This window comes from Lithobates pipiens, unplaced genomic scaffold (genome assembly GCF_037356315.1).
Source record: "Lithobates pipiens isolate NorthernLeopardFrog02 unplaced genomic scaffold, aLitPip1_a1.2 Scaffold_22, whole genome shotgun sequence".
Lineage (NCBI taxonomy): Eukaryota > Metazoa > Chordata > Amphibia > Anura > Ranidae > Lithobates > Lithobates pipiens.
In genome coordinates this window covers 256,055,408-256,067,613 of record NW_027507784.1, presented here as the reverse complement: position 1 = coordinate 256,067,613, position 12,206 = coordinate 256,055,408, and the positions used below count along the sequence as shown (strand labels likewise).

The 12,206-nt window shown below is 42.3% G+C and overlaps 1 protein-coding gene across 2 annotated transcripts in view; it reads left to right on the top strand.

Moving 5' to 3' along the window:
• The window catches only part of PARN (poly(A)-specific ribonuclease), a 228,896-nt gene extending 225,796 nt beyond the window's left edge, over positions 1-3,100 (top strand). For both annotated transcript variants that reach the window (XM_077448968.1, XM_077448969.1), the window contains one exon: positions 338-3,100. In XM_077448968.1, coding sequence (XP_077305094.1) covers positions 338-390 — 53 coding nt within the window. In that variant the 3' untranslated portion in view covers positions 391-3,100. The remainder of the gene's footprint in view (positions 1-337) is intronic.
• Positions 3,101-12,206: the final 9,106 nt, after the last annotated feature.

Sequence of the window (12,206 nt, the reverse complement as noted above, 5' to 3'; positions counted from 1 at the left end):
CATTAGGAAATTTTCATGGCTTGTCCTGTGACCATTTTCACCAGAACTGGAAAGGGAAAATCCATAGAATTATCATGAGTATAGGGGGATTCTTCCAATAAGGACATGTATTTCAGTGAGTATTTTCCTCACTTTAATTACTTTTTTTTTTCTGTGTCCTAGTTTTATTTTATTTTATTTTTTGTGCCATCAGGAAGGGAGGGGTTTTATGGTTCCTTATCTAAAATGAAAAATACAAATTTGACTTTAGATATACTTTAGGATGGCAGACCCACTATAGAATTGTATTGAAATATTTAATTTGAATGTTTTTTTTTTTTTTTTTTTTTTCTTACAGAATTTGCGGACCATGGCTCCACTGTCCTCTTTGAAGTCCCAGAGACCTGGTAGCAGCAATGATCATATTGTAACTGAAAACTTGAAAGCCATATTTTACTTTGTTACGTTGATATGCCCCAGTGCAGATCATACTCTCCCTCCCTGTGACTCTATACACTTCTCTCATGATGGCATGCTTTCCAAGGAGCACAGCTCATCTTGTATGATGTGCAGAAGTTATTGTGCTAGGTCTAGGTTCTCATATGAAATTTCATTTCTAGTGAGCACCTATGTAAGAAAGAATGTTGAATAGTGGTTTGCACATATTGGGAGCATTTTTTTCAGTAGTCTTGTTATTTCTGTAAAGAGTGTAAAATCAACCAATGTGATGTATATTTTTTTTTTTTTTTAAGTGACACAATGCTGAGTCTTTGCTTTTTATTGGGTAAATTTGTCCTTTTTGAAAAACAATGTAAACCTATCCATTTCTTCTTCCTCCATTATCAGCTACAGATCTGTGTTGCAGGCTTTCAATTCCACTGGATTAAACCTTCATACAACAGTCATTAAAGTATTGCAAGTGACTACTGTAGATGGCAACAAACAATGGAGGAAAATTGACTAAAACCGGAGAAGACAGAATCTGGAGCAGCTGTGCAGAGTAAACAATCCACTTCTAGCTTCAGCTTGTTCAGTTAAGCTTTGAAATGAGAGCTAGAAGCTGACTGGTTGCTATGCATAGCTGTTTCAGATTCCATCTGCTTCAGTCTTAGCAAATTTTTCTTGGCCTCTTTTGAACTTAATTACCTGTTAATCTGTCAGTTCATTTTGCACGTTTATTTAATACGTAAGCATATGATGCGTTTGTCTTTGCTTAAACCTAAAAATGTGAAAGGTGTTTGGGTCGATTGTGAAACTTGTTACAGAACTTTTAGCTATTAGGAGTGGTGCTTTAAATTACACTTTCTCATATGATTTGACAATATGAAGTAAGCCAAGGCCTAGTATAAAATTAATCTTAATGTCTATTCTCCTGTTTGAGTAACATGTCTGAAATTTCTCATCCGCTTTAATATTCTTGATCTATTTAGTTCAGATCAATTGGAGAGGAAGGTAGCTGCAAGGAATTGACCTGGGACAAGCAGTTTAGATTTAGGAAATAGGAGCTAGATGGCAATTGGTGTAAGTCTGCCTCACACCCACTTCTACAGACAGTCTCAAAATATTTAAATATAGTTCTCAGGGTATCGGTTGATCAAAAATATAAGGGTTTAGATATTTGGAAGGGGAAAAAAAACTTCCAATCACATTAAGAGCAGAATATAGTGCCTGATTTTTTTTTTTTTTTTTTTTTTAAATCTGTGATGAAAAAAAAAAAAATATGCCAGATTTAATCTCTTCCCATGCTGTTACCTTGTGCCTGGTTATGGGTTTCTCCTGCAAATTTCAGTGGGAAGTTTTGAATCACTCGAACAGACCCAAGAATATTGCAGAACAAAGGGTGTTTTCTGAGGAACTTCATATCACTAGATCTTCAGAAAATTGATTTACTGGTAATAACTAACTGAAACTTTTCACTTCTCTATTGAGGCCCACAGCTAAATGGCCCTTATAGCAACTATGACAAGCATACTCTGACCTAGAAGAAGTTGCTAACACAATCATTTACGGATAACAGTGGAGCACGTGCAATTTGTTCCTTAAGAAAACCAGTAAGCTCTCAAACCTATTGCTGCTGTTGCCACACATTGTATAAACCTTTTCTTACATTTACCATGGACTTTAAAGGGCAATCGGAGGCACTGGCTCAATTAGACAGTTTGATAATTTACCTAAAATGCTCATCTTATCATAAACTTGCATGCTCCATTTGTCTAAATATATATGTTTGGCTGCTGTTCTGCAAACTCAACACAGTTCTAGTGGCAACATTATCAAGAAGCTGTAGCAGCGTCCTGAGAAAAAATTTGGTAATTTACACTGATGTCAGTTGTCTGTCAGGAAAAATCTGATAAAACCCATAGGCATTGTTTTCACCTGATCAGTGTAGGACTATGGATACCTAAAGTCTACAATTACTAAGCCTTGGCTACAGACTCTCTAAAGGGAGCTTTTAATAGTTTTATAGCTAGGTAATCCAGATGGCCTCTAAATATAAATGGTTCTTTTCTATTAATTCCCTGGGTATTTTTTTTTAACTGTTATGTCTTTTGTGTTTTATTTTGCGTTTTTATGTGCTTTTTTTTTTTTGTTTACTGTGGTTTGCTTGGTATTTTTTTTCCTTGAGGATTTTGTTCACTGGATATCACATTTGTTGTACACGTGGGCCACACTTTTTTTTTTTTTCATCTATTCTATAAAATTACTTGTTTTTAATGTTGGTTCATGGTACATTAGTGTGCCGTATGGCAGATGTCACCCAATTGAAACAGTGCTGTTGCCACAGTTTTACAACTTTTCTTTTTGTTTTTGTAAATTTGTCTATTGTCATTATATAAGTTTTCAGTGTTTTATTTTAAGTGTTTGATTTTTAGAAGTTTGTTCACTTTTGTGTGTGAAATTCAGTCCTGATGGAAGGTTGCTACACAAATTGTCATTTGTCTAGTGTTTTGTAAAACTATTATCTATCAACTTATTAAAAAAAAAAAATGCTGCAACTGGCGCTAGCAAACAGATCTGTTGTGATAAATATTTAAACTAACTTTTTCTATAATGGAAATTTAAAGAAAAAGGCCTAGTGTATTTCCATAAAGTAAAATTAAAGAATTTTTGTAGTATAGAACTGTGTGCTGTTTTATTGTTTTGACTCTCTTAATGTGTGTGTGCAATATTTAATCAATCTAGTAGACCAACTCCTTTTTAGCTTTTTTAAAAAAAAAATAAAAAATCTTTTTCATACATCATGGTACTCAGTTGGGCTAATATTCATTACCTATTGGGTTATATTTCATCTCCAGGTGAATGGACACTGGTAGACCAAAGGTCTTTAGACAGGAAGCCCTTCAGTTTTTTTTTACCAGTGTCTGCAAGGTGGATGGCAAGGTTGTTTGAGCTGTCTTAGCTCCAGGTGTCTATTTTCCAATATTTTTTTATTCAAATTTTCAACAAGAAGAGTTACAATTTCAGTATCTGACAATGTAGATGCATCAAAGCACAAGAAAACAATACGAAACAATTCAAGTAGAGAGAAGGAGGAAAAACTGGCAATACATGTGTGGAATTGCGAGGGTACTTCAAATAGTTACTGGCCCACCCCCTCCAGGTAGTCGTCCTAGATCTTGCTTCATTTAGGGGTCAAGAGGCAAACATCTGAGCCCTTATTATCCAACCCTCCCTTTTGACTTCAGTGCTATAATAAATCCTAAAGAAATAATAGAAAAGGTACTGGCACATGTGTTTTCAGGTGTACTCAAAGAAGGAAAAGAAAAGTAACTATAGTAAGATAGGGTAAAGAAATAAGGAATAAGAAGCAAAGAAAGAGAGAGAGGAAGAAGAAGAGGAAAAAAGGGGGATGCACTCCAGTTCCCGGGGACCGCCCCCCCAGCCACACACCAGAAAAACCCCTTTACCCAGTTACGAGATCTCTAATCCAAGGTTCCCACACTCTGTTAAACCAAGCCATTCTATCAGCAAGTATTGCCGATAAACGTTCATTCACCATTATCCAGGACAATTTTGTTTTAAGTAGGTAAAACGGGACAATTGGTGATCTCCACGATTTGGCTATGGAGATCCACGCTGCCACAAAGATAAAAGCTATAAGCTTGCTCATTGGCTTTGAAGCCCCTTCTACGGGGCGTCCCAGCAGCGCATGCAGGGGCGATTTGCAGAGGTTCACACGGCTCAAAGAATATATAAAATTGTACGTGCGGATCCAAAACCGTCGCACCTTCGGGCACGACCACCATATATGATACATGGTACCATCCGCATTACAGCCCCTAAAGCACCTCGGGGACGCCCCAGGGGCGAAGGTGGCCAGTCAAGCTGGGACCATATAACACCTCATCAGCACCTTTATAGTTTGCTTCAATCAAGGAGGTGTTAATAAAAGATTTAGATGCACCTTGTATTTTGTTCCACTCTTCCATCTTCAAGGTGGTATGCATATCCCCTTCCCATTTCTCCATATAAGGCAATTTCTTAGAAGGGGGGAATAAAATATTGTATAGCAGAGATATGTGGCCCGTGAGGTTGTCGTGTGTCCTACAAATAGTCTCCATCGGGGTGTATGCAGTGAGTGCAGAGATGCGACTTAATGTTGCCAAAAAGTGCGCTATTTGAGTATAGCGGTAGAATTCCGACCTCGGGAGCTGATACCTTTCATGTAGGGATGTTCGCGACAGAGCCCCCCTATGGTCACATAAGTCTGCTATACGTAGTAAACCTTTGTTGGTCCACCATGAAAAATCTTGGGGGCGGAGACCCGGGCGAACATGGGATTATTAAGCAAAGGGGCTAGTGGGACATGTCCGGATCTGAAGTTGTGGGTAGTAGCTAGCCTATCCCACAAATTTAGAGAGAGGGACAAAGTCGGGCACATCACCTTAGGCCTGTCTTTTGCCCTCAACCACATTAAGTGGCTAATTTCTTTTCCTGGAAATTGAGAGGATTCCAACAGCATCCAGAGCGGTCTGTCTCGATAGGTATGGAACCGAATTAATTGTGAAATTAGTGCCGCCTGGTGGTATTTAAGCAAATCCGGCATGCCCAGGCCACCCTTCGCCTTCGGTGTATACATCGTCTGTCTATTCACCCTGGGTCTTCCGTGCTCCCATATATAGTCCAGCAGCTTACTCTGGAACCTCTGGAGTTCTCGCCTATCAATAGAGATCGGTAGAGACCTGAATAGGTAGAGTACTTTAGGTAAAACTGTCATCTTGATTGAACACAACCTGCCAAACCATGACGGAGAGTTATTTGACCATCGTTTGAGATCTGCAGAGATTCTTTTAAACAGTGGGGGGAAATTATGTTTATACAATGATGTAAGAGTAGGGGTCAGTGTGATACCCAAGTATGGTAAGGCCTTGTCTTGCCATTGGAAAGGAAAAGAGCTCTGTAATGCTCGGACTATGTGTGGTTGTAGGGATACGTTAAGTGCCTGAGATTTGGAGTGGTTTACCTTTAACCCTGAGAATGTTGTAAAATGTTGCAATACCCCGTGCAAAGTAGGTAAGGAGGTGACTGGGGAGGAGAGGAGCAGTAAGATATCGTCTGCGAACAAAGCGCATTTATGTTCCCGTCCGCCGCTTTTAATACCCAGTATGTCTGGATGTTCCCGGATTTTAATTGCCAATGGCTCCAAAGCTAAAATAAACAATAGGGGGGACAGGGGGCACCCTTGGTGGGTCCCCCTGCATATGTAGATGTTCGGTGACTGGTAACCTTTGATCATTAGATTCGCCGTGGGGGTGTCATAAATCATTTTAAGCGTGGCCAAGAAACTCGGTCCGAATCCATATTTACCCAAAATAAAGAATAAATAATTCCAGGACAAAGAATCAAATGCTTTATGCAGGTCGAGAGAGACCAGTAGTGCTCCTCTCTGTCCCCCTCCATCCCAACCTGAATTCAATGCTGAGATGAGATCAATGACGCGTCTGGTCTGATCTGGGGATTGTCTAGTAGGGACAAACCCAGACTGGTCCGGTTGAATATAGTGTGCTAGGAACCCATTCAAACGTGTAGCCATTATCTTGGTCATTAATTTAAGGTCCACGTTGATTAGAGAAATGGGCCGGTAATTTGTGCAATCACCGTGGTCCTTGTTTGGCTTGGGAATTACATTTATGTAAGCCCTATTCTCGTGTGGAGGCAAAGGGCAGCCCCTACGCAACTCATTGTAGAAAGAGCAGAGATGAGGAGTCAGAATCTCGCTATATTTGCGATAATAGTGGCCCGAGAGACCATCCGGGCCCAGCGATTTTGACGGGTGCAGGGATTTAATGGCCGCCGCTATTTCCCTCTCCGTAAACTGACTCCATTATAGCTCCAGGTGTCTAAATGACCAATTTGTTAAATGAATTAAGGAATTGGCCGATCAGATTTGACACGGGCTCTATATGCTTAAATGGTACCCAAGCCCTGCAAAAAAGACTTGAGATCCTGCAAGGTTTTTGCCAGTAATGCAACCTCTGTGCACTAGGCCCTGTGAAGTGAAATCCTGGACACCACAGCGCTAAGGTCCATTCCTGCAGGGTGCTGTACAGGTCCAAGGGAGTCGACCCTAAACATGAAAAGGGTACCCAGTCCTTGAAGGTCCTCAAGTGACGGGAACTCTCCATGATGGGGAAAGATTGGGCTCTTAGTTTACTAAGCTGCCCTGCGCCTAGACAGGTAAGTGAAACCCCTTTACTTATGGTGGGGTGTCCCACTGTAACAATCAGTCAAGCTAGCTAGAGGCTGGACACCTGTGTGCAGTAATTATACGGGGGAGTTTTGGGCTAGCTGTGGATGTTTGCAAAGTGTGTATTTTTTGCTTGTCTGGCTGTTTTTTACCTGTATAATGGTGCATGACAGTGTGCCATTTCCCTTTGGTTTGCCATGGCACAAGTGCAGTCGCAAGAGCACTGCTGTGTTTGGCGGGCATGGTGCACGCCGCACATGCACTGTAGCTTGTTTCTGGGGGCACAAAGATTTGCGTCATACATGAATACAGCCACGCCCGTTCTCTGGGACTGTGTGCGCACACATGCAATGTTCCGGCGCACAACCAGCTTATTTAAGCTGTGTATGCCAAGCATACAGTGCTTCCAGAAGGTAGCACGGAGACACTGAGCAGGCTCGGAACCAGACATTTACAGAGGTTCATTTCTCCTTACCTGGGTCACCAGGTGTTGCGTGGCAGGCTAAAGGTGCTTAGTAGGATTGTTGCATAGGGGCTTTGTGAGCCCTATTAAAAACTTTGCATCCAGGCCAATTCTGACATTTCTCTCCTATGTAAAATTCATAATTTTTTTACTAGAAAATTACATTGAACCCTCTAACATTATATATATATATATATATATATATATATATATATATATATATTTTTTTTTTTTTTTAGCAAAGACCCTAGAGAATACAATGGCGGTCGTTGGAACTTTTTATCTCGCACGGTATTTGCGCAGAAATTTTTCGAACACGTTTTTTCAGAAAAAAAAGTTTCATGCTTTACAAAAAAAACCCCAGTAAAGTTAGCCCAGTTTTTTTGCATAATGTGAAAGATGAAGATACGTCGAGTAAATAGATACCCAACATGTCACGCTTCAAAATTGCACACGCTCGTGGAATGGCGCCATACTTTGGTATTTAAAAATCCCCATTGGCGACCCTTTAAATTTTTTTTACTGGTTATATGTTTTGAGTTACAATTGAGGTCTAGGGCTAGAATTATTGCTCTCGCTCTAACGTTCGCGGCGATACCTGACGTGTGGTTTGAACACAGTTTTCATATGTGGACTGGACTTGCGTATGCGTTCGCTTCTGCGTGCAAGCTCACGGCGACAGGGGCACTTTAAATTAATTTTTTAATTGTTTTACTTTTATTTTTTAGTTTGACACAAAAACATTTAGATTACTTTTATTCCTATTACAAGGAATGTAAACATCCCTTGTAATAAGAATATGGCATGATTTGACCTATTTAAAGTGAGATATGGGGTCAGTAAGACCCCCACATCTCACCTCTAGGCTGGGAAGCCTAACATAAAAAAAAAACGGCTTCCCAGCCAAGACGGCACCGTCATTTGAATGCATAACATCGCACCTGGCCTCCGAACGATCATAGAGACTCCGGCGACCATCTGGTACGCCGGAAATCTCTATGATCACCATCCAGGGGCCGGCGGATCCTGTGTCCGACTCACCGATGGAAACAGTGAGTTTGTAAAAGCACCGGAGGGCGGCGGGAGGGGGGGGGTGCCACCCGTAAGAACGATCAAGCGGCGGAACAGCCGCTATGATCGTTATTATGGTGCAGGGAATCGCCGGCTGAAAATGCCAATATCTGATGTCTGTAGCCTCAGGCATCATTCAGATATAAGCCTGGAAAGTTGAGGCAGCCATATGACGTACCTTGGGTTAAAAGGGTCTCCCTACTGAGGTGTGTTAATACTACACCCAGGGACTTTTTTTGTGGGTTGTAAGTGTCTAAAAATGAAGAGCCTTACTAACACTCCAGGGAAGGGAACACCTATGTCAGTAGTTCCTGATGAACCTTAGTTGTATCCCCTAAAGGACCTTCCGGGCAATCTGAGCTGCTGCGCCTAATTGGTATTGTGCCTACAGTCAATGCTGCTGCTTCACCCTTTTTTACCAAGGATGAACTGTCCTCGGCCCTAACCGGGTTAGAGCACAGGATTGTTGGCATGGTAGTCTCCATCCCACAAGGTGACGAGAAGCGTGGCAGATCCTCCTCCCCGGAGCCTCCTAGTTTGGAGCAGGAATGGGTTGAGGATTGAGAAGAGCTAAAAGCTCAGGATTCTGTGGAGGGCCTGGCGGCTTAGTCTGCGTCTGAGAAATCTGGACAAGAAGATATCTAAATTGATGTCTGCCTCTCGGTAAGAGTCTGGATCAAAAGCTTCTGTGACCAAGACGGTTCATTCTGCCTTAAAGTTGCTTCTTACAGAGATTACAAAGCTCCCCTGGTCCTCTTTGGGGTCCCTGAGGCCTCTTCAGGCTGCACAGGCTTTCCCCTTACACCCTGTTTTGGAACAGGTGGTGTATGCTCACTGGGAACATCCTGTCAGGTTTTTTAGTTCCTACTAAGAGGTTTTAACTTTTTTATATCCCATTGATAAAAAGTTTAACTGGAGGGTGCCAGCTGCAGATGCAGCAGCCTCTTCCTTAAATAAGAGCTTGACTTGCCTGGTAGATAATGCACAGGGCTTGAAAGTCTTTTGACCAGAAATTGGAGTAATTATTAAAAGCTTAATTTTCTTTGGCCAGTTCAGCTATTCAGCCAGCTGCTGCGGCAATTGGTATCTGCTAGTCCATAAAAGATCAGGTCAGAAGGCCTGAAAGGCCTAACCGGGAGGATGATCTGGCTGAAAATACGACAGATATTCCTCAAACGCTGTGTTTTGCTGTTGACTCCTTAAAAGATTTAATACAGTAGGTTTCTAGTTTGGCTTTTGTCTGTACATATGCAGACTTTTGTGGCTTAAGAACTGGTCAGCTGAGCTTCCTTGTAAAAAGTTTTAGGCAGGTTTCCCCTTTTCATAGGGAAGCTTTTCTTGGTGAACATTTGGACATGTACAGTGGGGACGGAAAGTATTCAGACTCAAATTTTTTACTCTGTTATATTGCAGCCATTTGCTAAAATAATTTTTTTCCTCGATGTACAGACAGCACCCCGTATTGACAGGAAAACACAATTGTTGACATTTTTGCAGATTTATTAACAACTGAAATATCACATGGTCTCTAAGTATTCAGACCCTTTGCTCAGTATTTAGTAGAAGCACCCTTTTGATCTAGTATAGCCATGAGTCTTTTTGGGAAAGATTCAAGTTTCACACCTGGATTTGGGGATTCTCTGCCATTCCTCCTTGCAGTTCCTCTCCAGTTCTGTCAGGTTGGATGTTAAATGTTGGTGGACAGCCATTTTAGGTCTCTCTTTAGGGCTTGGCTGGGCCATTCAAGAACAGTCACGGAGTTATGAAGCCACTCTTTTTTGTTATTTTAGCTGTGTGCTTAGGGTCATTGTCTTGTTGGAAGGTAAACCTTCGGCCCAGTCTGAAGTCCTGAGCACACTGGAGAAGGTCTTCATCCAGGATATCTCTGTACTTGGCTGCATTCATCTTTCCCTTGATTGCAACCAGTTGTCCTGTCCCTGCAGCTGAAAAACACCCCCCACAGCATGATGCTGCCACCACCATGTTGGGACTGTTGGACACGTGATGAGCAGTGCCTGGTTTTCTCCACACATACCGCTTAGAATTAAGGCCAAAAAGTTCTATCTTGGTCTCATCAGACCAGAGAATCTTATTTCTCACCATTTTCAGGTGTTTTTTTTATTTTTTTATAGCAAACTCCATGTGGGCTTTCTTGTGTCTTGCACTGAGGAGAGGCTTCCGTCGGGCCACTCTGCCATAAAGCCCCGACTGGAGGAGGGTTGCAGTGATGGTTGACTTTCTACAACCTTCTCCCATCTACCGACTGCATCTCTGGAGCTCAGCCACAGTGATCTTTTGGGTTCTTCTTTACCTCTCTCACCATGGCTCTTCTCCCCTGATAGCTCAGTTTAGCTGGACGGCCAGCTCTAGGAAGGGTTCTGGTCATCCCAAATGTCTTCCATTTAAGGCTTATGGCCACTGTGCTCTTAGGAACCTTAAGTGCAGCAGAATTTTTTTGTAACCTTGGCCAGATCTGTGCATTGCCACAATTCTGTCTGAGCTCTGCAGGCAGTTTTTTGACCTCATGATTCTCATTTGCTCTTACATGCACTTTGAGCTGTAAGGTCTTATATAGGTGTGTGGCTTTCCTAATCAAGTCCAATCAGTATAATCAAACACAGCTGGACTCAAATGAATTTGTAGAACCATCTCTAGGATTATCAGAAGAAATGGACAACACCTGAGTTAAATGAGTGTCACAGCAAGGGTCTGAATACTTGGGGCCATGTGATATTTCATTTTTTCTTTAACCACCTCGCGCCCGCCCTATAGCCGAATGACAGCCGTAGAGCATGCGCTTTCGTCCAGGTGGCCGTCCCTGGACGTCCTGTTTACTTCCGCAATGCGCACCGCCGCGGGCGCGCATCGGGGAAGTTCTGTTTGCCATGTCTCCCAGAGACAGGCAAACACAGATCGCTGTAAACGGCCAATCACAGCGGCCGTTTACAGCGCGATCGGTGTGTCTAATGTGAGATGATCTCATATGAGATCATCTCTCAGCGGCGCTCTCCCTCCTCTCACAGCGTGTGAGAGGGGAGAGATGAACGGCTGCAGTGCCGTAAGTGTAAAAAAAAAAAAAAAAGTAAAAGTGCCATCCTCCCCCAGTGCTACCTGCCCCCAGTGCCACCTGTTAGTGCTATCTGTCCCAGTGCCATTTGTCATCAGTGCCATCTGTCAGTGCCACATATCAGTGCCATTTGTCATCAGTGTCACGTGGCATCAATGCCACTTATCAGTGCCGTCTGTCATCAGTGTCATGGGTCATCGGTGCCACGTATTAGTGCCATCTGTCGGTGGCACGTATTAGTGCCACGTGTCATCAGTGCCATCTGTCAGTGCCACGTGTCATCAGTGCCATCTGTCAGTGCCACGTGTCATCAGTGCCATCTGTCAGTGCCACGTGTCATCAGTGCCATCTGTCAGTGCCACGTGTCATCAGTGCCATCTGTCAGTGCCACGTGTCATTGTCCTGGTGCTCCAGGGCTTTCAAAAGTGTAATAAGTAGTCAACAAGTTAGATGTGTAATTTATGCTCCTAGAACACGTGATGGCGCTCCCTCCATGTTGGGCCTCTCTATGTGGCCAGGCTGTGAAAAAGTTCCACACATGTGATATTGTAATACTCAGGAGGAGTAGCAGATTTTTTTTGGGGGTGTCATTTGTGGTATACACGTGCCATGTGAGAGAAATAACCTATTACAATGACAATTTTGTGGAAAAAAAAAATTAAATCTTAATTTTGCAAAGAATTGTGGGGAAAAAAATGACAACATCAAAAAGCTCACCATGCCTCTTACTAAATACCTTGGAGTGTCTACTTTCCAAAAAGGGGTGATTTGGGGGGTATTTGTACTTTCCTGGTTTGTTCGGGTCACAAGAAGCGAGATAGGCCACCAGTACATCAGATGTGATCAATTTTGTGCGATTCGCACCACAGCTTGTAGACTCTCCTAACTTTCACAAAGACCAAATAATATCCACTAATTTGGGTTATTTTTTTACCAAA